Below are 27717 nucleotides of genomic sequence, written 5' to 3' on the forward strand. Positions count from 1 at the left end.
TCTCTCCTTCCTCCCTCCTTTATCCTGAATGGACCACAACAAATATATCTTATCTTCTCTCTTAAAATGCCATATAATATCCTTCCATAGTGCTGACAACATCACTGTTTCTCTCCAGCAGTTCCAAGACACGGTGCATCACCATTTCAGCCAGAGAGGGGTTGTAGCTCTGACGAACACAATTCAAGACATGAAGGAAATGGCAGCCTTTTTCAGCATCTGCAGAAAATAGAAGTTAAATGCAATCAGGCATGGAGGAAAGACTTCAGTCTGTCTGTCTCTTTTTAACTATCATAATCCAGATTAGGCATGAAAAAAACCACAGCTGTCAAAGAGGAAGAATACCCTAGGTACTAAAGCAGAGATGAATGTATTCAGAGGGAAAAGACCCAAGACTGTGCCTACAACTCTCCAATTCTCAACTGTTACTCCTGACTTTTCTGGGAAGTGTCAGGGCTGTAACACTAATAATGAGGGCAAAAGATCATCACTCTCACAAACTCTGATATACTGGGCTCGATCAGTAAAACCTGATGATACCGTTAATAACTTAAGGGTACCTCTACTGAACACTTATGTAAGCCGTCCAGTTTCTGCAAGTGCAGAAGAAACCAAATTGAAGTCCTTTTGCTCATATCCAAGTTCAAAGCCAGCTAGAACAGAAAGATGGTCCGTGGCCAGGACTTGTAACTGCTTGCCCAATGCTGGCATCTTGTGGAAAATCTGCTACAGTGCAACTTTCATTCACGAGCAATGCAATCCCATCCCTGCACTTCAGACTGCTCAGACGATAATGGAAGTAGAAATTCACAGAACTGAAGTATCAAATGTTAAGTTCTCTTAAGAGCAATTAACCATGAAAATATACAAGAGAACAGAAATGCAAAATAATCCCCCTTTCCTAGAGGGTAAACCAGAGACAAATTCTTTAATGGCTGCTGCAGTACACAGCTACTGTGGGCCTGGTAGAGTCATCATTTGAAGCTCAGCTTTCCCAGTCAGCATTTCCTCCAACAGGCCCTGTAAACCCAGCCTCCCCAAGAGCTGAACGTGTAGCAGATTTCTTTCTTCTCAGTGGCTACCAATGTAAAGGAGCATAAACGAGACATCAGAAAAAAAACCCAACTTTCCTTCTTGTCAGCTCACATGGTGTAAGTTAAGCTTGAGAAGGGTACTGAGAAATTGCTATGGGCCAGGGGGGTCCCTGTATTTTGTTCTTGCTGCCTTGGTTTATATTTTTGCCAATCTCTACTCTAGAATCAGCTGAGCCCCAGAACTGCCTTAGAAAAGTCACTGGTACATAGGAGGCAACACTGAGTACTGGTAAATAAACAGTTCAGCCTAATTCCTATTAGGCTGTGAATCCAGCAAAGACATTTATTTAAAAGCCAGCAATCCAGTATGATAAAACACCTTAGTGGCTGGTAGCCAAAAATGCGTCCACCACCCCAGAATGTCTAAGTGCAGAGAACAGAACAATGCCTCTACCTGATCATAGTGACTGTTGTTGCAAACAAAGCAGGTAGCTGCGTTTTGCATTAGTCACAGGTTTGTCATAAGAATGTTCAAAGTGCCCATCCCTGATCTAACTTACCTTAAGTTTCAGTGAATTAGAATAGTGACTCAAGTGTTACCTTAAGTTTCAGTGAATTAGAATAGTGACTCAAGTGTTACCCAAAAGTACAATACATACTTTCCTCCTAGATGCTGGTAAAAAATGGCATTTTGGGGTAGCTTCCGGTAAGTACAATCATCAAGTAATCCAGAAACACTCCTAGTCTGCAGTCCAGCTTTAAGGGAATACACTCCCTGTAGCAGAGCGATGCTGCCCCTCTTTCACTGACATACTGCACTCCAGCTTTTGCCCACCAGCTGAAGTAAGCCAGGTTGTGAATAACTACCAATATCAGAGAAGACAGAGTCAGAGAACAGCTAGCATTTGCCACTGTGGACATCTCACACAGGATCCATTCTGACATAGTAAATGTAACTTCAATTGCTCCTGGTTTTTTCCCCCTCTCTACTATTGGCCTCAGCTAAGCCTAAAACCAGAGCAAAATCAAAAAACAAAATAAATAAATAAATTAAAAAAAAAAAAAAAAACCAAAAAAAAAAAAACCCAAACCCCAAAAAACCAACCACCCCCCCAAACCAAACACACCCACCCAAATCTGGACTAAGTCTACCATTCTGCAGTCCAGGCTGGAGCCATTCTTGGCTATCTTCGGCCTCTAGGTGGACCCAGAGTGGCTTTGCATGAGGGCATTCAAGATGAGAGTGTTTGGAACTACAATTGGAGCCAAGGACTAGGCTTGTCATGTAGGCATATTACAGGTCAGGGTTTGTGGAGCTCTGACTAGGCACGCTGGGGATTTTCTTTATTTCTAAAGTAGTTCCAGACAGCTGGGTTGGGCCTGAGAATGTGTCACAACTAAAGCAATGGGGTGAGGCATTGCCTTGAAAACTGGCAGAGAAGCAGCTCACTGGAGAGAAAAGCTTGGTTCATCCTAAATCAGTCTTCCTGTCATGGAAAATTAATAGTACTCTTGAAGGAAAACGAGTAGCAATTTCTTGCAATAAATAAGCAAAAGCCCTTTAGGTATTACTATGTTCTTATGTTCTTACTGCAAGCCTGCTCACTCTTCAAGGCAAAGTGGCTAACACTGCCAACCCACCAGCAGAGGGGGGCCGACAGTCACATTGAGCTCGGTGCCCTTGCATCATTCAGCGACAGTAAAATACCCTCAGTATGTTAGTTTGGACTGAAACTTCTTGGTTTCCCTCCTCAAAATCTTCTGTTACCAACGACCAGGACATTGAAACGGTCCTTCTGAAAACTAGCAAAGACACACTGATCTGGAAATTGTCCTTGCTACAACAGGAAGCTAAGTAGGTGGAAAGCTTCAAGCAGAACAAGAGGTTCTGTAAAGCAGTTGCTATTTTTAACCTGCTCAGTATGGAAAGTATGGCTCTGAGGACTCAGAACTCTTTAAAGTATTTTCTGAGACTGATCTGTAAGTTTCTCTCTGCTGTTGACTCTTCCGAACTGGGAGAAAGACCTTCCCAACCTCTCAGTACTTTACCAGTGTGACAATGCACAAGGGGGATGTCAAACACCAGGCAGCCACTCAGTGCCCTGTGTCAGCTATATACAGGTTCTGACCTTTATAGTGGCACAATTATTAAAAAAGAAAAATGGGTTCCCATGAGAACCAGCTGCCGTATAAAATGGACAGAGGAATGGTTTGAGTCTTACAGAGATTATGTTTGTATTTGTTAAATGGATAAAAGACAATAAAACAATGTGATACAGTAACTTGTACTGGAACAGCCTCAAGCAAACAAGCCCATCTCCACCTGCATGCCCAGTAACACCTACTCCCTCCAACCCTCAAAGATCCAGAACTTCTACCTCCACCTAGAAACTTTGTCTGCAATTATCCCACTGCTTGAAATAGCCAACTGAAAACTCAAAAATAATACTACTTCACTTAGCCTTTTTTCTTTCAGGATAACAATCATATACCAGGTCCTACAAGCACTATTATGGTTGTGATATTATAAGGATAAGAGCAATTTAAGATTATATGCCTGATGTTCTAGTCAGTCATTTATTCTGTACTAAAGAGCCTTCTACACCACAAATAGCTGCACTCCAGCAGCAAGTGATCCCTGCTGACACATTCTGTCCAATGAACTGAAACTCTGTACCAATGTACATGTGTAATTAGCAGACACTCAAGTTAAGCACAAGCTGTCACTATGGCAATAAGATACAAAAGGCTTGAGGGACAGGGATAACTCGGAAGCTACACAAGGTACATTATCTGAAAAGAAGTGGATTTTGTTAGACTGAAATTCCTACCTGCAAAGAACAACCACCTGAGCTCTACCTGAGCTTAACATCTACCGCAAATATCCTACTGACTTAAGTTTTATTGTTGACCTAATGGAGGTGGGGATTTTACCTTTCTGCATGGTCACTTTCGTGTCAACACCCCTGTAGAAACTGAACTAGCAAGATCTGCTACTTATCTGAAGTGCAAAGTGACAGCTGCTGGGTGCTGACCTAATATTATGTTTGGTTACTCCCAAAATCTAAGTATTCTCAAAAGATACAGGTCTAAGATAATGGCTGCTTATTTCAGATCTGAGAAGTCTGCTTCCTGCTGGGCACACCTGCTCCTTCTCTCTCCATGCTCACAGGAAGCTGCTCTTGCACTCGTGCTCTTAGCTATACTGATTAGCTACACAACAGCTTAGCTCCGAGTTCAAGGGTAAGGGCAAGAAGCATATCTAACCCAGCAGCAGGAGTAGATACTGTCATCAATATATCAGCACCAGCTCATCAGAGCCCTGATCACACACTGCTACTTACGCCTGGGTTTTCGACAGTCTTCTTTAATCACATCAAGGGTCAATTTAAGCAGCTCCTTATCATGGTCAGTCACCTGGAGAAAACAGAAGAAACTGACAGTTTATAGCAGTCTATTTCACAGTAGATGGCATGGCTATTGAAAAGCAATCCAAGGCCATGATGCACTCTAAACTAAGACAGTCTTAACTACAGTCTTCATTATATACTGCCTCTGAGATTAATAATGAATGATAAATCTTTAGTTATTATTTTTAGTACCATTAGCAGCATCTATGAGTTAGGCAAAGAACATGATACAACAGAATCCAAATGAGGGTGGGTAAACAAACTCAGTAGAACCCTACTTCAATCAAGAGAACTGTCCCAGGTATCAGGCTTCAGTGTGCTCAAGCTGTATCAGCAGTTTTGCAACCTAGTGAACACAGACTGCACTTAGAATAGCAGCAGTGCCTTAAATCTGGTGCCGAGTCACAAAAAGAACCACTCGGTAGGTGACTGTCTCTGGGCTAATGCCAACCTCATGAAGTTGAACAAAGTGAAGTGCAAGGTCCTACATATGGGTCAGGGCAGTCCCAGCACAGCTACAGGTTGGGCAGAGAAGTGATTCAGAGCAGCCCTGCAGAGGGCGACTAGAGGGTGTTGGTCGATGAGAAACAGTATGAGCTGGCTTCAGTGTGTGCTTGAGCCCAGAAACCACCTGTGTGCTGGGCTGCATCAAAAGAAGCGTGACCAGCAGGTCAGAGGAGGTGATCCTGCCCCTCTACTCTGCTCTCATGAGACCCCACTAGGAGTATCGTGTACAGTTCTGGTGTCCTCAATATAGAAAGGACATGGAGCTGTTGGAGCAAGTCCAGAGGAGGGCCACGAGGATGATAAGAGGACTGGAGCACCTCCCGTATGAAGACAGGCTGAGAAAGTTGGGGCTGTTCAGCCTTGGGAAGAGAAGCTGCCTGGAGACGTCATAGCAGCCTTCCAATATCTGAAGGGGGCCTACAAGGATGCTGGGGAGGGACTCTTCATTAGGGACTGTAGTGGTAGAACCAAGGGGTAATGGCTTCAAACTTAAACAGGGGAAGTTCAGGTTGGATACAAGGAAGAATTTCTTTACTGTGAGGGTGGTGAGGCACTGGAATGGGTTGCCTAAGGAAGTTCTGAATGCTCCAACCCTGGCGGAGTTCAAGGCCAGATGGGACAGAGCCTTGAGCAACCTGGTCTAGTGGGAGATGTCCCTGCCCATGGCAGGGGGTTGGATCTAGGGGATATTAAGGTCCTTTCCAATCCAAACCATTCTATGATTCTATGATACAGAGATAAAAGCAACAGTGAAGTAAGCTGCAGGTAAGACTTTTAGTAAAGAGACAGCACTTGGATGCCCAGCTTCTTTTTCTGAAACATTTCTACTCCCTATGACAGTTGTAGCCCTGAACTTCTTTGCAACCACAGCTTAGTTCCTTACATGGTATAAGTCCTTGGAGCTACCAGGTTTCTGGAAAACCAACCCTTTTTCTTGCAGCATCCTTATTGCTTCCTTAAAAACACTGTGAATCCTTTTGGAACTGCAGTTACTTTTTGACTTCACCTGGATGGGAAGAAAGGAATGAAGCAGATGGTGAGAAATCTCAGCTCAACTAAAGTTACCAGCAAAAGCTCCAGATGCTTTCAAGAGCAAGACAATTTCAAGTGATTTTGTTACACTTTTGGGTTGGGTCTTTTTTTTTTTTCCATCTAGTAATTCACAAATCATATCTGTTATGCATAAAACAACCAACATCCCTGAGCTTTAAAGACAAACAAATACCAGAAGCTTTTGCTATTCTTAAGGAACTGCAATCTCCTAAATACCTTCTTTGTATTTAGCAGCTATTTGATTGTGTACTGAAAACTCTCTTTTGGAATAGGTTTGTGATGCTCACACAGCATTTGACTGTTTAGCTGATCAAGCTTTGATGACATTCAGAGTTTTCCTGGTAATAAGACTAAGAAGACAGAGAAAATCAGTGCTTTGTAAGGTGATATTCAGGAAGAATCCAAATGCTGGGGATTGGATGCCCATCTCTTGATCTGAAACTGAGGAAGCATCCAAGGAAAAGGAGGAAACTGGCAAGAGCAGTGTTTGTTTCTTGTCCCCCATGTTTCCAAAGTTTTACACACATTCTGGTCATGCTTTCCAGACTTTCTCCACAGCCTAATGAAATGAAAGGATAAAGAGCACACAAGACATTAAGACACGTATACAAAATGAGGGAAAAAAGGATTCAGTTTTGAGGGCGGGTAGGAAACAAGTCTCTTGTGAAAGGAGATGGGCCTGGAAGTCCATAACTGAAGAGGCCATTTAGAACAAACGGTTCAGCTTCTGGGACACACCTACAAGAGTAGGAAGGAAGTGGCAGGGGGCGGGGGGTGGAGTGGTGTGGGGAAATTAGGGCAAAGCAGGGTTTGCTTGGACATAGAGCAGAGCCAAGACAGTGGAATGACAGCTAGGGAAGTTGGACGGAATCAGCTGGTGGAGAGGAGAAAGTATGGGTAGATAAGAGCAAGATCATGACTTACTCTTCTCCATCTCTTATCTGTCCTACTATGTCCTTCAGCTTCCCATTTATCCACACCAAGTGCTTCATTCCCCAATTGTTGATTGCTCCTGTTCGGAGCACATTGTGCTCCCTGTGGTTTCCTTTGAGAAGAGAGCTAAACTGCTTCCCACAAACCAACATGCGATAACTAGAACCACACCAGAGCAACCAAAGCATGATTTGCCAAGCCATTTCTTCAGCTACCACTGTAAGTGTCTCCACCCTGCTCTGAATGAAAGGACTACACATATTCTACTTCACTCACAGAAGCCTTGGGAGTGAAACAGGCAAGCACCTATGCACTAGAATGAATTCACACAAATATGTGAAACAGACACCACATTAGCAATGGAAAAATATCTTTCCACAAAACACTCATTCTATCAATTTGCAAGTCTCAAGTGAAACTCCAAGTGCTTCTAAGCCTGGAAGCTGATGTGTCTAAGTGGGAATAGTTCAAAGATTCGACAGGAATGTAAGTGTTAGCATGTATCATGAGTTCCTCCATCCCCTTCCTCCAAGCTAACCCTCAATATTTTGACAGACCATAGTCACATCTCACTCTCTCTGTGTCCCACAACAGCTTTTTCCTCTCAAACTGAGAGTCAAAAATAATTGCGTAATAGTTCAAGCTAATTAACACAGAACAATGGCCATTATTCTCAGTTCAGTTTTCTCCTTCGGTTCCAGACTGAAGGACTTCAGTGCCTAAACACTGGCCTGTGCCCCTGTCCACCACAGCTTTATCAGTCTGGATAACAACAGTCACCGCTTCCAATTACAAACTTGACCGTGCATCTGGACACCATTCCAGTCATAGTTTTAATAGCGCTATCATATTCCTCTTTATAATGCCTCTTCTGAGGAACTGAAGAAACAAACATAAAATGTAGCAGGAAGGGTTAAGAGTGAATATTTTCTCATGGAAAAGCACATTCTCTTTGCTGTATGTAAAATGAAGGGACTTTGCCTCTCAAATGCAGTAATAAACCCTCAAGAATCTAAGAAACTGCTAGCAAAGCAACCACCTCAAGACTCTGATCAATTTATAATGTGAATGCAAACATTTGGGGAGGGGAAAAAAAAGAAAAAGATAAAAATACCTCCAAAGCAGCATGATAATTGTTCAGTTTGGCTTAACACTGAGAGCCCGACAGAAAAGGGAGATAATTAAAACCAGACTGTGTGTGAACTGACACACAGCTCAGCCTGGATGGATACTGAAACAGAATCACTAAGAATGCAAGTCAAGGCACTGACAGAGCGAAGGCAGAGAGGCAGGCTTGGGGGTGAGAAAATAAGTAAGCAGCTGCTGCCTATCAGCACTCTCTCATATGTCCCACAGAGTCCCAAAGAAAGGGCTCCATGGCAGAGGGACTGTTCCTGAAAAACAAATGAGGACCCCTGCCCTCTTCGGGGACTTTAACATTACCCTGAAATGACACAGAAAGTTTGCATTTTTTTTCTAGTGTGCTCTAGATGTTTCTTCTTCTCCATTCCTACAAGTAAAGCAACAATTGAGATTTTATGCGAACACAAGCTAAAATTACTTGATCTGTTCTTCTGGTCCACCCAAAATACCTCCAGCATCTCATCCTGCACATTCATAAGTCAATAGTACTTATTCCCAACACCTTACCATTTTCTGTTAAGCCAAACCAGGCTGTCACTTCCTCTGGACTTGGATCCCCTCAGAGCCAATGTACAGCTAAGCTTGTGATTTAGTCTAGTGAGCAGAAATCTGCAGGAGACTGAGTATGGGGCTATACACAGAGAGAAGAAATCTAGGACTATGAAATCCTGCTTTTATTTCAGACTTGAAATGCAAGCATTTATCACAGTTATGAGGATGTATTGTAGCTGTTAGCGTTGTTCCTTCCGAGTCACAGATTATTAGCCATCACTTTACTTTTACAAAGCTTTTCATCTGAGAAATGCAGATGTTAAGTAGTTTAACTGCTGATCCAAAAGCACCAGCAAGATTTGAATATTGATTTTGAATTTAACTCTCACAATGTTCACATTTTGTTTTGCAAAGTGCTCCCCCACCTCAGCATGCCTCAGTTTCCCCAAAATCACTCATTGCTTTTGCAAAGCATCTCCCCACCACCACCACCTATAGAAAGAGAAGCAACTATTAAATGACAGTTTTACCATCCCTACCCTCACTCCCCAGACCAGTCAAGGACTCTTTAGCAAAGCCAACAGAAGAATCCATGTCTCCAGAATTGGTATTTTAATCAATATACTACATCTGAAGGGTTTCACACAGCTTAGTGAGCTGGTACTGTGCAACCAGTTATTCTCAGATCTTTATAATAAGACAAACTCTGTACAGTCAATAATAGGTCAAAGAATGAAGTGGTACAGGAATTAGTCAGTCTGTTCAAAATGCTGGAAGTATGTAACCTTTGGCTCATTACAAATCACAACACACCCTGATGGTGTTAAAGTTTCCTGGTACACACGTGATTCTACTCATGGAATTGCCCTTTGCAATTTTTCATGCAATGTTTAATCCTTAGCATAGACAGGTGATAATTTTAGTAATAGTGATTCTGGACATGTCAGTCCTGAAGTCCTATAATAAGCTCTGCAATATACATATTTAAAGTAGCAGTGAAGCTTCCTCAAGAGGCAGGAAGACAAGCACATAGCATTAAGAATGTATAATGCACTATATTATACCTACAGTACAATGCACAGGGTATATACTATAAGTATGAACAGCACCATAAAACTCCCTGCTTTAACTACTTGTCATTGCTGACCCCAAGATAATATTCAAATCAACAGAAGTACAAATGGTAGAGTCTGAAAATCACAACCCAAGTTACATGTCCAAGCTAGTGACATACACAAACTGGAATGGCAATACTGAAATAGCACACACTATACCTTATGCACAGAAGAAGTGCATAAAAATGGTTAATCAAGGCTGGCTAGTTGCAAGTCATATTTAATCCAGTTGAGAAACTGGGTGGATCAAGTTCACAGGTAGTTTTCTTTAGAAAAAGGAACCAAAGGCTTTTCTATTTGCCAAACAAAATTGCCTAAATCCAGCAAGTACACTCTTTAGGTTCTTAAAGCACAAGCTTGCTTTTTCTGTTTCTTGGCTGTAGTCTTCCTTGTGGCACCAAGCCCTCCAGTCTCAAAAGTCATTTGTTTTAAGGGTTAAGAGAAAGTCTAAGGCTTAGGGATAGAGAGGGCACTTGTTATGTGAAATAAAGCTCTATTGGTTTTAAAAACACCAAGCCTTCCAATTCTCTTACCCATCCTCTGTAGGCTATAAAATTAAGTACTCCCTAGTATACATCTGAGCAGCAGACATGATTTGAGTTTTACTATGAGCATCTGCTAGAGGGAAATTTATTCTGGAGACCCAGAAGACTGCACTGCTGGAGAGCCTAGTTCCAGGCTAGGAACTAGGTATTGTAGGACATGGATGGGGTGTGGACAGGCCTCAGAGTACAGTAATGCTGAAAAGGAACAGAGATGCTGCCTACCTCAAGCTATACCAGTCAACTCCTTTCATCTTCAACCCCTGCTCCACTCCACTGCCAGTGAATCCATAGCAGCTCATCACCTCCCTGAAGAAAATACTCCATAGGGAGATACCCTCCCACTATGATGAACACTGTGCAAGTACTTTAAAGGTTGGGAAAGAGATGAAGCAGGTGGACCACATCTCCTAGGGTCACAGGGAAAGGAAGACAAGGGCAAGAAAAGAGTGTAACAGCAAATGCTGCAGGGTTAAAAAAAAAAAAAAATTAAAAGAAGTTATACATCCAAATAACTCATCCTTTCACATAAAGGAAAAAAGCAAGAAGTGAGCAAGTGTGTATATTGACATGTGGTCTAATTGTTTGGTCCACTCATCTAGCTAGTGCCTAGCCAAATAGACATAAAATAACATCATTCCACACAGAACCCTTTATCCTTTTGGTTTGAGAGCAATACAAACCAGAAGACTACAGAGGGGGAAAAAGAGAAAAAGAGTGAGAGAAACCACTCTCTTGCACTTATTTTTGTGGATCAAACTGGGTACTCGACCCTTTGCCAATTACAAAAAGTGACCCCTTCAAGAGACAGTGCAAAGGAGCAACAAAATGCATTTCCTGAGCATTACTTGGTGCTCCTCTTAAGGCATTCAGGTCGCTTGACAAGTGCAGGTTCTTTCTTATGCAAAGATATATAAGCCTCTTTGCAAAGGATTAATACCAAAGGGCAATAGAGAGAACTGCAATTTCTAAATAAGCATCTGTGTGCCCAAATTCCTGGGACACATAGTCACATCTTTGCATCATGGTCAGGAGTAACTATTAATTATTATGATAGCTCCTCATGACTGCTAACAACACTGATGCTACATTGGTTTTGTTGGGTTTACATTTTTAGCTGGTTGGTGGGTTTTTTTGTGCTTTTTTGTTTGTTCTGCACCACTTCCTACTTTAAATGGCTTTGCAAGTTATTCATCTTGATCTTTCTATAAATGCTGAAACTTCAAAGATGGAAGTTTCCAGTATTAGTTACAAGGACCACTACTTCCTTTAACGTAAAGTGTTTGGAAACTTTTAATACTATTCCATCTAGTTTATAAAAAATACCCTGTCCCATGTTGGATATTCTAGTATCAAACTTTTCTGTCGAAAATGAGAGTAGCTCCTGTTATTGCTTATATCTACGCTCACTTTAAAGCAAGCAGCAAAAACACCTTTAATAAAAGAAACAGCTAAAACAGCTATCAGGAAGCAGCTATGACCTCATCTACAAGGGAATGTTTATTGTCTTGTTTGTTTGGTTTCATTTTGGGTTTGTTGTTTTGGGGTTTATTTTAAAGAATTAAACAAACATCAGATGTTAACATAACATAGCACTTAACTTTTACAGTGCATATCAAAATCAGGCAGTGAAAATGACTGCCATGGATTTATTTCTCTAGAGAAACCCAAGAAGTAAACAAGCGTATCACAACACGAGATTCAGTTGCCATTGGTAACATGGTAAAAGCCATATCTGTTACTTTTGCAGAAATTTACCCCTTCACACCAGTTAAGAATCTGCTTTGTAATGTACCCAAATAACACAGAGTAATATGAAGCCATTTGACAAAATGTTTGTTGTTCTACTTCCAATTCTGCAGTAGATCAAGAATGTACTATCTCACTGGAAAATTTCTTAACAGTTTGGTTACAAGCAACTGCATGTAAACTGAATTCAGTTAAATTCTACCTTCTGGTCCTTTCGATCATGGCCTTTCACAATTAGGGATTTCTAACAAAAGAAACATGTAGCGGAGAGCACTGTTCATCCAGTCATTTTAATCTCTTTTTGAAAGCTATATCTCTGTTAGTACATTGAGCTTCAAATGAGAAAGACTGTCTTCCTCTTCCTGAACAAATTCAGGAAGAGGAAGACAAATCTCAAACATCTGTCCCAAAGAGCTCAAGCACCTTAAAGGGATCTCCTTTTCTCATACTGCCACTATTTACAGACCTAGGTAAGTTAGTGCTGGTTGCAGACTGTAAGGTTACTTAGCCTTAATACAAGATTACACTTAACAACAGGATTTTCTCATGTGGCTTTCTTCAGTCCAGTTCTGTATGTCTCAAGTGACGAGGTTTCCTCAAGCTCTGTAAACAATTCATACATAAAGCTAAAGCACCTGTGGGTTTTGAACCCTCTCAAGGCACCAGTCTCTTATCTGGTTGTTTATGCATAAAAAGAGTACATGGTATTATTTCCCCCCACTAAACACTTGCAACAGTTACATTCACTTTACCTCCTGACAGCCGGGACTGGGTAGATGCACACCAACGAGTGACACCAACGTATCGATTGTTTCCAACTCCTGTTGGTAAAAGGTCTGAATTTTGTTTTCTAGTAGGAAGCCTTTCACTTTCTCATGCAGCACATTGATTGAGAAAGTCTGACCCTCCAGGCCACTACAAGGATACACAGAACATGTCAAAAGGCAAGAAATATACTACTAACATTTTTTTATTTACCTAAAGTTTGACTGCTAGACTGGTTTTCAAAGATCTAAAGGTATTTTACTGTCCTTAAATAATCCGAATTTAAAACTTGAATTAAACCAGACCATTTTTATATGCAATAAGCACTGAACTGTTCCTCTTCAAACATTTGCTGTAACAGTGTTGTGATTTTAACATGTGCAGTCTCTGAAATCACATTACATGCATTAGACGTTCCAGTAAGCACCTGGCTAACCTTAAACTGAATACAGGAATGGGTGAGTGTTTGAATCAGTTTGAGGTTATGTCTGTGACTTGATGATGACAAGGACAGCAGAAGTTGAGAGCATTTCAATGGAACAGCTCGTTACCCTTACACATAAAACAAAATCAAGGCAAGGATGGACCCCACCCCCAAAATCTTGCTCAAAACCCAAGCTTTTTTACTAGATGCAAGAGACCTGTACACAGTATTTTACCACCTTCTGAATATTCACTTTGGTTCAGCATTATATTTATTTTCTCAGATCATGCATAGGTATCTGTGCATAGAAAGGCTGGACCAGATGATCCTTGAGATCCCTTTCAACCTGGCATTCTATGATCTCATCTGTATGGATCATCAATTATTTGGGAGAAAAGCAGGCTGCTACTGTATGCTTATGCAGAGACTAGATCACAGCTGGGCCTTGTTCTATCTTTTTTCACAGTTATTACAATAACAAATAAACAGTAATAAAATCCCACATTTTGCCCCACGACCAGTCTGGATACTGCATTTACCTCTGTCCCTCCTCAGGACCTTGGAAAGGTTTATCATAAACTTCTCTATAGAGACAGGGAAGTTCCAGCATTCTTGAAATCTGAACATCACACACAGGATCATCCACTTTATCTGGAGCAGTAAAAAGAACACATACTTGGCCAGGACTGCCATACCATATATAAGCAAGAACACCTGAGGCAGCACAACAGAGCTTCCCATGCCAGTGTTAAACTGGCATATTTTATTCATTAAACTGGCATATTTTATTCACTGCTGGTTTTATAAAAACAAAACCACAAAGGCCACTCCTGCTTTTACAGTTTACAAGGAGGTAAATGGCCTCTTGTGATGCACTGCAGATCATGCTTTTGTCTGACAACTTATTTAACCAGAATTTATGATTGCTATTTTACCTTTCAGAAGTCTTTATCCAACACACAAAGTTAGCACATAGTAAGGAGCTTTATTTGGGCCAAAGTGAAAGGAATTTAGGGGCTATTTGAACTGCATGGCTCTCCTCTAATGAAACAATGGTATTATTACCAGCCCTTGAATGGGTTATACATCCATAAATCTTCTGTCTGGAAAGGAGGTTGAATTCCCTCTCAGGTTTTAGCTAGAGCCAAAAAAATCTAGACTTTTTTTTTCCTAAGCTACACAGGGTTTTTATAAAAGATGGGCTTCCCCCCACCAAAGGAATCATTTTCCTATTGTCTCAAAGATTTCACTGGGGAAAACTGACTCTTAAACAATAGCACAGGCACAGAAGAGAGAAGTTATGTAACTGGGAGCTTGTAGGGTACAATGCGCGGACTGCAGAACCCTGCTGCCTAAAGAGCTGCCCGATATATGGGCAGCACCTGCTCGCAGGCATGTGCCTGAGTGACTGAAGATGAGGGACACTTCTCAGTCATTCTGTAGAGCCAGAGAGCTCTGCTGTCTGCCCATAGAATGGATTATACACACTGCAACAAACAGCAACTGTTTCTCCAAAGCAGCTAATGCTCTTGAGGAAGCGTGACACAAACCCTCACCAACTCCTTTCCCATGGGCTTTGGCTGTTTTACACCAACACAATGAAAACCGAAGAGCAAGTCACTCTCACAGATACCCAACCACAGTATCTGCATAGTATTCTTGTATGTATGCTAGTAATCTTTTATAAATGAGGCATTTTCCAGGAAGGCCCTCATTTACAGGCAATCTAATCCTACATATTTAGTAGTGTGTCTTCTAACCTGCCACTGCTAAAATTGAAATAAAGACATGCAGATGTAAATCTCTTTGAAAAACAAGGTGCCAGAAAAGAAAGTGGAAACAATCCAGTGAATTAGATCATCTCACGAATTCAGACAACTAAATTATGTATGTCACTGGTCCACAACACTCACAAAAACATGAAGCCTGAATTTCTCTTTGTTGCCTGTAGGTTCGGATGTGACCTCTGACCCTGACAACATCCCCGATCTCCAGCTTGGTTTTCTGGCTCACCATTTCTCGGAGCTTCTTCATCTGTTCAAGTACAGTAAGACTGCTGGGTGTGCTTGGACGATCTGCAAGAAGTGAGGGAAAGGAAATCAGGCATTAAGACCAAGAGGACTGTCCTTTTGCATTCACCTAAACATCCCAGGACTCACATTACTAAAAAAGGGTTAAGGTCCCAGGCCCCATGTGTCCTGGGTAGCAAAATATTTGGGTGATAAAGTCAGTTTACAGTATATTTATTAGATCAGCCAGGGGAAGTGTGAAAGAGATGAGGAGGAAATACTGATTTACTACTGAAAATGTTGTAGGTGGGTTGCAAAGTTGAAACCCATTAATTTGAACTGGGTTCTGTCATTTTTTGATTTTGTCACACAAAGATGGATGAGAGGTGAAAAGAAAGGTCAGCTGAACTTACATAAAAGAATGAGTCATCTGAGGTGTGGCCAAAGTGTTCATGTGATGCAATTTGAAGTCTACACTGAGATGAATGCAACTTGACAGAACTTCCCATTTAAATAACACACCTTTGCAGGAGAGTAAATTCTTCATAATTTAAAACCTGATTCAGGATCCAAGTATCGCCGGTCATAACTACAAAGGGCTGGAAGGAAGTTTCCTGTGCCCCCTAGGAGCTGTTTTCTTTAGCAAGGTACAAATTAATTGATTTCCACTAATAACATAGTGTCCATTCAAGCACTCCTGATGTACAGGTAAAATAAGAACACAAAGTTGAAAGAAGCATTCTCAGTCCTTGTTCTATTTCAGGCAGTATTTAAGTTCCTCATAAAAAACCAGATTTGGTTGTGGGTCCCCATTGTTTTTTTGGAAAGCTGTGCCACAACATCACCTCTCTAAAAGTGAGAACTGACTTCTAGATTCTAGGTGCAGTTGGGATTGTTTCTACCAATTGTCATATCGTTGTTAAATAGGAGTAAGTATGAATTATCTGTTTATACAACTGTGCTCATTCCACAGGCCAAGATTTTAACTCTTACATCAAGTTTTTTTCTCCCCATTCTATGTGTATATAACCCTAACACCAACACCAGCAGATGACATTAGTAACATTTATTTCAGTAGGATTTCATCAGCTCGATATCGGGGTTGTCAATCTAACACATGACCTTTCAAGAAGGCCAAAAAAGAGCGCATTTCATACTTTGACCTGTGAGAAATGTTGGGAGAAAAATCAAAGCAAAAGCCAGACACTACTGAGCTCTTCTGTTATTGAATGCAATAATAGATTCATTTCCAATGCACAATTTCTGCACATTTAGAACTTTCCCAAATCATCAAAGACTGCTGGCATCCTCCTACTGTGTTCTATGCTTCTTTCAAGTTCACCATGGACAGTATATGCATGAGCAGAAGAATATGAATGCAAACAAAAAAGGGAAGATGAATGCTGAAACCACTGTATCACAAAAGTGGGGAAAGTATACCAGGTTACTGGTCAATAGATTGACTTTGGAAACAGAAGCTGTGGTATGTGGCAGGTTTCCAGCCTAGCTCCTCACTAGATGAAGTCACACAAAGAACTGTAAGAGAAGGATTCTCTGAACAATGTCACAGCATAGAGTTGAAATACCATATTACTCAGATAAGGAAAAGGCTTGACAGGTCATAGGGTAGTGCTTTTATTGGCATCACCATTGGACTCAACATAAAGAGTAATATGAAAACTCCCAAAATGGAGTAGGAGCCTGTAGGATGCGATGGTTTAAAATTTAGAAAAAGCATTGAATTTGCTCTTCTGCAACTTTAATCATTTAGTAAATTACATAAGACAGACATAAACAAAAATGTACAGTCAAAAGAAGAATTATTTATTTGACAAATTACCTGATAAAGATGTTTCTGCCACCATGGGATTTTTCCAGCAGACACAATTTATAACTCCAGTGCTATCATCCACTGTAAAAAAAATAAAATAAAATTGCAAGAATGACAGAATAAGAGAGGTAGTGATGCTCCAGGAGGTGAAAGATACACAGATATGTAGTGAGATGACCGCCAAGGATATCTCATGCCAACCAGTCCGAAGGGGAAAGTAGGTGCTCAGTCCCTGCTTATACCTCTGAAAATAGTCTCAACAGTCATTTTAGCCATGGAAGCACCTCAGCACCAGGTACATGCTTATGTGCATGGTCAGTAGAGTAACACCTATAGTCTCGAAAAATTATCAAGTACTCATTTAAAATATGAGGCTTCGGTACATGTACTGGGTACTAAATCTCATTTTATCTCATGACAAGGGTCAGAAGAAGAATCAGTGTTGAAAGCTGAAGCCAGACAAATTAAAACAGGAAATCAGACACAAACCACAGAAGCATTACTGTAAGAGTGAGAAAACAGCACTTCAGCACTGGAGGGTACAGTCATGTGAATAGACTAGGAGTGCTGCTACCTCCAGCTGCATTGGTTTCCAGGCTAACAATGTGCACAAAGTTTGCTGACCATTCCTATACAAGATGTTCCAGAGAATAGAAAGGCAGCTCCTCTAGCCGGGAAGGACAGAAGACAGCACATGCTTGTGGTTCTGCTCTAGGCCAAGAATTCCCAACTTAAAGTATACATACTGGTGGCATGCAAGACACTTCCGTTTCCAAAACGGCTTAACACCTTCTCCAGAGCACAGGAGCTATCTAGCTTTTCCTGTTTTGCTAGCACCCCATCAAAGTAAATTTGGGGATTTCTGCCCAAGGCACTGCATTGTCAAGGACAGTAGAGAAAGACAAAACCCAAAGAAAAATAAAAAACTAACAGAAGAATCAACAGTTCTACAGATCAAGAGATTGTATATAGATGGCCTGTCCAATAAACACTAACTAAAAAGGTGCTAAATATTTGTCAAACCACAGCAAGGATCACATCTCACACCCAGCTAATGCTCCAAGCACCTTACTGCTTGAATGTAACCATCTCCAAGACTGAGCTTCCACTCTTCACAAATTGGAATTTGCAATTTTCTTCTACTCCTTAAATCAGATCCATAACTACAAAAGTAACAGCAATGTTTACCAGGAAGGTACTGATTGGTACCTGCAGTCATTTCCTCTGGGAACCACAGCATCAAAGCATAATGCCTTCGCATTGTCTCACATGTTTTGAAACAATCTCCCTATTTGGGGGATCCAATTTCAAATCACTGTCTTGCCTTCCTGTTTCCCAGTAGTTTAGCTGCATATTCTTAGTAACAAACACAGAGCATTTATAAAATGCAGGCAATTCCAAATTCCATCACAAAAGTACATTCATTGCTATCCTCCTTCTGAGATGCTGTGTCTGCAGCTTTAATTTTGTACCAGAGTATAGATAATCATGTAGCTGGTAGGATTTCCTCTCAGTATAGACAAAACACAACTATTTTGGTAAGAATAAGAGCCTCCACATACCATGCCACTAAGAAACAGGGCAGATGACATTTCACTATTATATTACTGCAGCTTCTAGATGCTCCAGCTTGCAACTGGCTGTTGGACCAACTGCGACAGATAGGCTTCCTAAAATGAGCTTAGAAACAAACCAAACAAAACTGAAGGATTAGGAGGCTGGACTCCTAGTCATCAATGTAACAGCTGAAAACAGCTGAGTCCTGGAGAGACTGACCTGTTCTTGACCACACAGGAAATCTGGTAGCAGAGGAAGGCTCTCATGCAAAGTTTTCCTAGTTCGCAAATAAAAGCTTCAAGCGAAAAGACAAATAACTCCTTAAGCACAGACGAATGAGAACTCTTGCAATTGTATTCTAATTAGACAGGAGAGTGATAATCTATTTTAAATGCATTCAAAGGGTCTACAGGCTTTTGAAAACTTCCTGTGCTCCCTGTGCCGCCCTTCCTCATCTCTGGGGGTTTAAACTACTTTTTGTTTACAGGTGGGTTTGTTTCTTTGGGCCATTTTGTTCTGTTTGTTTGGGTTTTTTTATCTCTTACATTAACGATCCAAGGGGTACCACTCTCAAAGCTACCTGGCAAATGAGATAACTGTGTTCATATTTATTTCTTCATGACGAAAAGGGTATGGCCTGCGTGAGCCTACTGAGACCCCGGTGAGATGCTTTTAGTTTGTTTTTAAGGCAAGTGCCTTTCAGCCTTTCAAAACAGTTCTGGAGAATAAGGAAAACCACATGGAATGTTTTGTTTTGGTAAAAAGGAAATGGGGGAGAAAAAAAAAAGTCAGAGGTCAGAAAAGTACATTAGGTAAAACACAAGCTTGTTCAAAGTTACACTTTAACTAGATCTCTTTCTCCTAATTGATCATGGTAATAGCAACAATCGATCAAATCCAATTGTCAACATCAGGTTTTACACATGGTTGGGTTTGTTTGTTTCTTTCTTTAAGCTTGGAAAGAGCCAATTTACTCGCTTGCAATTGTGATTTTGTCACCACTTCTGGCTGTACAGTTTTCAGCACAGAGAAAGATTCTGTGGGATTAATTTAAGATAAGTCACAAAATGTTAAATCTTTCAGTTGATGAAAGATGTAAGATTCTCTTAAAATAAGCAGTGTATATCCTGAAGTAGACAGATAGGAAATGAGGAGGGGAGATAGCAGCAGTGACACAAAGATATTTCAGTTCTCCATCAGAGAAAAATTACAAAGGGGGAATTGCTTTGTAAGTCACTTTAAAGCAGATGGGAAGCGAGCAAGTACTGAGCAGTGTGCGGCAGTTCAACTGACAAAACGTCAGTTCTGTGACTCACCGACTCTGGCTGTTGTACCCAGAGAAGCAAGAAGTTACAAGCAGGAAACTCTCTAAGAAGTTGCAATTTTAGGGGTGTGGAGTCAGCCGGCCTGAGAGGGAGGGCAGGCTGGGGAGGGCAGCCTGAAAGTTCAAACCAGAACTGCTGGAATGAAGAGTGGAGTTGGACGTGAAAGGACAGCAGGAAGCCAAGCTCATCGAGAGCTGTATTTAGAGGTTGGCCGATCTAACACTAAGGCCTTAATTCCATGACTCTACAGGTTCTTTTTATTTCTATTCCTCCATTTTCTGCCCCAATCAAATATTTCCAACAAGTTTAAATCTGAACTAATGCTGAGAGCGTGGGAAACCCTGGCCCATAGAATTGTTTTTACCTTGATCATTTTGATTTAGTCTTTCTCTGTTTTCATGAAGCAATAACTGCATTTGCATACTACTGCAATGAAAGAATAATAGTTGATGTTCAATTTATGTTTCAACACTTCATTATATCCCCACCTCCTAACTTAGGTGCTTGTTTAGCCTGTGCTACTTAAGTGCCTGAGAAACTCGTGCTTCAAAATATTTACTGTCAATTCATTATTTAGCATAATGGCAGGGTAATAACAAACACCAAGAAATTAGACTTAAAAATAAACTAGAAAATATCCACTCTAAGAAACTTGCAGGGACATTTCAATAGAGCACAGAGCCAACACTAAGCAGCTGTACCCAGTGTGGGGTGTCGTGGTTCAAGCCCAGCCGGCAACTTGGAACCACGCAGCCGCTCGCTCACTCCCCCCTTTTTCCTTCCTCCCCCCGCTCCCGGCGGGATGGGGAGGAGAATCGAAGGAATGTAACTCCCACGAGTTGAGATAACAGCTCTCCAGTAACTAAGATATAATACAAACCACTACTGCTACCAATAATAATGATAAGGGGAATAACAAGGGAAAAGGACACAACCGCTCACCACCCGCCGACCGATACCCAGCCCGACCCGAGCAGCGATCTGCGCCTTCCGGGTAACTCCCCCCAGTTTATATACTGGGCATGACGTGCTGTGGTATGGAATACCCCTTTGGCCAGTTTGGGTCAGGTGTCCTGTCTCTGCTTCCTCCTGGCTTCCCCTCCTCTCTGGCAAAGCATGAGACTGAGAAAGTCCTTGGTCAGAGTAAACATTACTTAGCAACAACTAAAAACATCGGTGTTATCAGCATTGTTCCCAGACTGAAAGTCAAAAACACAGCACTGCACCAGCTACTAAGAAGGAGAAAAAATGACTGCTGTAGCTGAACCCAGGACATGGGGTTCACTATATGCACTAGCAGATCATGCTACTCTGCAGCAGTATGATGCAACTGCAGCTGCTGTGGGAGCAGAGACCTGGTTGTCAACTGTATCTTCACAATACTCCTGTGCGTCAGGGAATTGCTGCTGACTCGATTTCATAAATGAGGGAATTGGATAAGAAGAGGCACTCCATGATTTGCCTCCATCAGGTGGAAACCCAACACAGAGGAAGACATTGGCCATGAGTCCTTCAAGCGTTTCAACAGGATCTATGCATTTGGCTCCCCCTTCCTACTGTGAGATGATCTCCCCCTTCCCTGCTTTTGAAACTTGCCACATCACTCTGCTTTTTCTCCAGATGAAAAAGACAGCTGAACAAAATGGCAATCAGTTGTTTCCATGTTAAAAGAACAGCCTGAAAAGCAACAGGGAGGAGACAACTTCCAGCTGGTGTTGGTAAGGACTGGTACTATGATGCTCAAGTTAGATTTGCTAAGACCCTTAACGCATCTAAATATAAACAAGCTCCTGACTGCTATTAAAAGCTGTCTCGAAGAGACCACAAAACAGACAAAAAGTCAGAAAGGTTCAAAACAGGAAGAAGTGATTTCTCATTTGCAGGCACTGTTAAATCCATTTATATCTTACCAAAGAAACTGCATATATATTTATGTGTATATATATACGTATGTGTGTGTGTGTGTGAGAGAGAGGAAGATTGCGAGTCCAGTGGCAAAGCAATAACTAAAATTAAGACGAGCTAGATGACCCTGAACAAATCAGTTACTGTGTTTTAACTGTTTCTCTACTTTTGAAGTGGAGATAAGTAGTAGCTTCCCTAAGTTTGCTAAGTAATCCAAGCTGCAGATATACATTCTATTAGGATAAAAGCACAGTTGTTTCAAGAACAATGATCAAGCAAGGCAAATTTTAAGTTCTAACAGGAACTAAGATTAGAAGGCTGCTAAGTGCAAGAAGAAAGAAACTTTTCTTACCTCCGTAACTATAGAAGGCATCTCGCTCTTTTCTTTGAACCACCATCCCAACAACATCCACCTGTCTTATTGGATGTCCGTTATAAAAGAATATACCTAGACACAGAACATACTTGATAAGTGTAACTTACTTTCAACATCCTACTCTATTCAAAGTCATGTTCGTCACTAAAAACCCCATACTTTCTTACATATTTAATATATCTTGAATTATACAATACCTAGTCATGTGAAAAATCTCCTGGATCAGTGAGGACTGGGAACACTCTACTTAAGATACCAAAAGCTTGTTTCTGTAGAGTGTCAGAACTCTATTAACCTCTTGTTTTTTCTTGCACATTTGGACCCGAAAACCAGTTTGTTTGCTGCAGTTATTAGGGGTTTTTTAGTTGTTTTGCTGTTTCATTTCGGTTTGGGTTTTTTTTGTCTGTTTGTTTTGCTTTTTAACATCTTCATCAGGCTTCAGAATAAATAATAGAAGACAATAGAAGCAGTCTGAGCTTCTCACATTGCAGCTGTTCCTGATTAAGGCAGAGCTTCCAAAAGGAAAACTAACATAATTCTGCCTTTCATTTCTAAAAGAACAGGAGCCATGGGGGGCAGGGGAAGAGAAACAATCCTCTTAGATGGCGGCATACACTATGCAGTCATCATGGACAGCACCCTTAACTTCAGTTTCTGAAATAACAGCTTCTAAAAACAGCCCTTCAAAGCTATTTTTGTGCATATATAAAGATGACTTAAATTAGAATAACATGTGAAAACGTGTCCAGGAAACAGTGAGGAATCAGCACTCAGTGGACTTTGACAGCACTGAGGTTGCTACATGCCCTTTCAAGAGTGACAAATGTTGTTAACTAACACCAATGCAAACATTATACACTGAAGCTTCACAGTCCACTAGCAGGAAGAGCACAGGGCAATAAGCTCCAGATGTATCCTGGGCTGGCCAATTTTCAGCCTATGTGTTTTGTTCAGTTTTTGAATATTGCTGCTTCACTGAAATATGCTATCTGGGTTGTTCAGTAACTGTCTTTAAAAACTAGGTAACTCCAAGGACTAAGAATGGAGCATTTGGCTCCACACGCTGTGGCAAGTCTTACCCTTACAAAGGGAAAAAGAAACACTGTGGCAAGGGAGTGAGAGAATAAAAATCAAAACCAAAATCCAAAAATAACTTGGCCTACATAGCTGGCAGCCTTAAATGAGCCTGGAGTTAACTTACTTCACATAAGAAAGACAAAACACCCGAAGTTTCAAAAGAAATCACAGGTGATCAGCCAAGCAGCTCATAAACAGAAGGTTTGCTCATAAAATCCAGTGCAGTGTTTTGAGGATGTGTCTATCACTGTCATCTTAAAGCTGGCTGTAGTAATCGTGCAGTCACTGGTCAGGGCTGGTGTAGCAAATGCTAAGCAGGTCTGTCCACTCTCATTCCATTTACCAGGACACCAATAAACATTGCTATAGAAACCCTCAATAGAGATGCTCCCAGCGAATATAATTGTTCACTAAACCTTACAAAATCTCTATGTAAAAAAGGTCTGAGCCACCTTTCTGTGTCATTCTGTAGAGCAAAGACACCAAGCTCTCGACTGTGCAAACAAGCAACATATTATTATGTTCATTTCTGTCAGTAAGCTGAGTTTTGACAAATGACAGAACCAGATAAAACTGGTTCTCTCCATCCCCATAAACTCACATTGAACTCCACCCTTACTCTTCGAGAAACTACCCAAATTTGGAACATGAAATTATATTTACACTTTTAAAAGTTGTTGAACTTGACTTCAAGGTGTAAATTGTTTCTCCTGCCAGCTTACTTGTTCGTACTGGTAGCAGTAAAACACACCAAAGCTACATGCAAGCACATCCAGTCGAGCTCCAGCAAATCACATGTTCATTAACATGCTGTTACCACAACAGGAAGTCATAGCAGTGGTATAGGGGGCTCTAGATAGAGTTCTCTAGGGCAAGTTCTGGTCATGTCTTTAGCAGCATTACTAAGCACTGAGCTGTTTGCCATTGCTTTAATTGTTATTACCTCCTTTTATGCTATTTGTAGCTTCCCTCGCTCGTTGATAAGCTGTCACAGTGCAATAGTGCATGGTAACTCTGAGAAAAGCTCATTTCCATTATGTGTTGTAACAGAGTTTGACACCCACTCTCGTTTCATGGCCTCCAAGACAACACAATTGCTGGTTTTATCTGGGAGGTTTTCCAGCCTTCTTGTCACCATTTATAGCAGGAGAGTAATTGGCCAGGTTTACTGCTTTCCTCTCCGTAAAGGGATTAGTCATTATGGCATCAAATCCTAATGCTTAAAAATGGAAAGAAAAAACTTATTAGGTCATTCAGTCCATTTCCTCAGGGCCAATGCAAGACTGTTCTGTACAGTAAATTCCTGGCAATCTGTACAGTCAGGATATAAACAATCCCAGTGAAGGGCATCCCACCTTCTTCCTGGGAAGGCTGCTCCATGGTTTGGCAGATGTTATTCTACGGATGTTTTTCCTGACATTCAGTCCGTGTGTCTTTCCATTCCTCCTAGTTAGAACTCTTTGGTTTGCAATCATTCATTCTTAATTACCATTACTTAATGACTGATTTACAACCAATCATATATTTAGCTTCAGCTGGTCTTTAACAAACCCATTAAAGGCAGGAAACATCAACAGCAAACACCTACCTGCTTCCTTCCCCAAAAGACTTTTTTTTTTTTAGTGTTTCTGTTGTGCTAACAGCTGTTGCCAATAAATAAGATACATTGAAAAATGTCTGGTTTGGTATATATACAGCACCAGGAGAATGAAAAAAAGCTCAAGGTGTTTGTTCTCTGAAATATAGTTCTAAAGTTTGGTTTAGAAAATGATACAGGATTGCAAGCAAGCTTAGTTGTTCAAAATGTCAGACGCACAGGAAATAGAGAAAGCTTGCATGCAACAGTTTTAAAGGCTGATATCTTGACATGACAAATACCACTTCCTTAGGATCATCTTAGGAAAGAAAAGTAATAACAAAACTGAAAGTTCCTGAAGTAGAAGACAACTCACCTAAGAACACAAAGGGAAGTGAGAAGGGAAATCAGAGGTAAGAAAGAGCAGGATTGTGTTTTCTAGGTCCGTTCCTGCTTTTGTGAAAAGTTTGTTGATGTTTAAGTTCAATTCTTCTGCATATATTTTTGCATGTATATGTAACTAATGTCCAAGACCAAACTACAATCCTAATCCACTAACTTTGAATTGTTTTGTATTTGTTTGAAAACAATTATTATGTCTCTAATTGAAGCAGGAACAGGTTTTTTACCAGAAGCATTTGCTATGCCAGTACTAAGACTGCACACTTTAAAATGGCCTCTAAGCACTACTCACTGTAGTACGAACATCAACAACTGACTATAGCCTCGTTCTTCCAGTGGATTTAAGACAGAAGTCTCCTATCATGTTAAGTAACAGAGATCTGTATGTACTGGGCTTTGCAGTTTGTGATGTCTCTATGTAAATAAAAATGGTTGCAAGAGCAGAAAAAAAATTCCACCACTCCTTTCCTTCAAGAATACACTGCTGTTATCCTTGCTGTTAAAGAAAAGTAAATAACATCTTAAACAGGGGAAGCTTATATTAGATATAAGGAAGAAGTTCTTTACAGTGAGGGTGGTGAGGCACTGGAATGGGTTGCCCAAGGAAGTTGTGAATGCTCCATCCCTGGCAGTGTTCAAGGCCAGGTTGGACAGAGCCTTGGGTGACATGGTTTAGTGTGAGGTGTCCCTGCTCATGGCAGGGGGGTTGGAACTAGATGATCTTAAGGTCTTTTCCAACCCAAACCATTCTATGATTCTAAGAACACCAAAACCTACAAGGCAGAGCATATTCAAAGAGCCAAACAAGTGTCTTGATGCTGTGGAGGAAAAAAAAACAAACTAAAAAAACCCACAAACTCTGTTCGGAGTTTACTGCTTTTTCTTATTAATTCAAAGTAACTTGGGTTCCTCCCTGATTATCTCACACCTTGTCAAGCTTCAATTTGGATTAATGAACCTTTCTATAGCACAAAATTTACTCAAGTCTATTTTTAAGTCTTCATAGAGAAAATGGAAATTCAAGGTCAGACCCCTGTTGCTTTAGACAACGTACACATATGGGTGATATTGGCTGAAAACTAGCAGGAACCAGACTGCAAAGCATACGATTTACAACAATGGTTAGGAAATGAAAGGTGTGGTGTAAGTCAGTGCAGATGCCAGAATTTACAATAAGGTTATTCAAATATATGAAGAATGCCATATGTCTGTCATATCTGGAAATTAAGTAGGCAAAACCCCAAGACCTGTACCTGTTTTATAACACCTTAATATTCACAGGAAAAAAGCAAAGCCACATCCACTCAGCAACATCATGGACTCAAGATTTTGCAACAGTGAGAAGATGCATAAAATCCTTCTCAAATGTTGTAGAGACAGTGGAAAGATATAACACATATGACCAGAAAGGACCAGCATTTTTAGAATTAACATTATCAGAAATAACAAGCACTACCACACAGATGAAATGCAACATTACCTTAATGTAAAAGAGGTTCTGTATCTATCTGTCTATCTATACATACCCACACATGAAAGGAAGAAAAGCCATTAGAATGAACATTTTATTTTCACATATATTTCACATGCAACCTGTTGTTCCCAGAACTGTTAAAGTTATTAACATCACTTAGCCTAGGGGCATGGAACATTACTGGTGTTTATGAAGCATTCTGCAATCCCTCAATAAAGAGCACAACACAAATCAACTACAATTCTGCATGCATCATAATAAGTACATACCTGGCACTTGTTTAGATTCTCTCATTTCTATTATATCTTTAATATAGAGTTTTGCAAATGCAAAAAATACAGGATCCATTCCCCAGTGCAGAGAAGGTGTCTCTTCTTCATACTTCCTACACTCTGACTGCATTCAAAACCTGTGAACACAGAAGCACTTGTCATTATTTTCTACACAGGTAAAGTCACATACGTTCCACCTGTACGAAAAATAGCCCGGGATTTTACACACAATAACACAGCAGAGCTGATGAGAGAGAGAGGAGCCTACCTAATACACTGTTATCTCTGTGTTACCACTTGAAATATTCAAAGTGTCAATACTGAGCAGGACTGTGGGATACTAATTGGCTACTTTCTGGTTATTTTTTCTCCCTATCATTCTGTTTCTATTCCGTAAGATATTCTCCTCATTGTTCATCCTGTGCTTTACTGCAGTGTGGGGGAGGCTTATTTTCAATTAAACAAAAGCAGATGGCCCTTCTTTATTTTGGACATACAGTCTCAATTAACTTTGTAATTGTTACTTTCCCCTTTTGCCTCTTCAAATTTCCCTGTTTAATACCTGTCATCTCATGCCATTGCCAGAGCCAATGCTCTGCTTATCAGAGAGTTGATGTCAGAAAAAAAACACAGCAATCAATTCAGGAAGGATCCTTGTAGAGATTTGGAAGCTGAATATACTTTTTATTAGCTTCTCCTGTATAGATAGCTAATAAATTATTTATTAGCTTCTCCTGTATGGATAG

The 27717-nt window shown here is 40.7% G+C and overlaps 1 protein-coding gene across 1 annotated transcript; it reads right to left on the bottom strand.

Moving 5' to 3' along the window:
• Positions 1-61: 61 nt before the first annotated feature.
• Positions 62-27101, bottom strand: OBFC1 (oligonucleotide/oligosaccharide-binding fold containing 1). Its single transcript, XM_010010205.1, is given in 10 exon segments — positions 62-219; positions 4379-4451; positions 5835-5996; positions 12767-12877; positions 13596-13605; positions 13686-13818; positions 15081-15242; positions 17017-17088; positions 22147-22242; positions 26969-27101. Coding segments are annotated over 10 exon segments (1110 nt in total).
• Between the last annotated feature and the right edge of the window lie 616 nt (positions 27102-27717).

Source organism: Nestor notabilis, unplaced genomic scaffold (assembly GCF_000696875.1).
Source record: "Nestor notabilis isolate BGI_N333 unplaced genomic scaffold, ASM69687v1 scaffold72, whole genome shotgun sequence".
Taxonomy (NCBI): Eukaryota; Metazoa; Chordata; class Aves; order Psittaciformes; family Psittacidae; genus Nestor; species Nestor notabilis.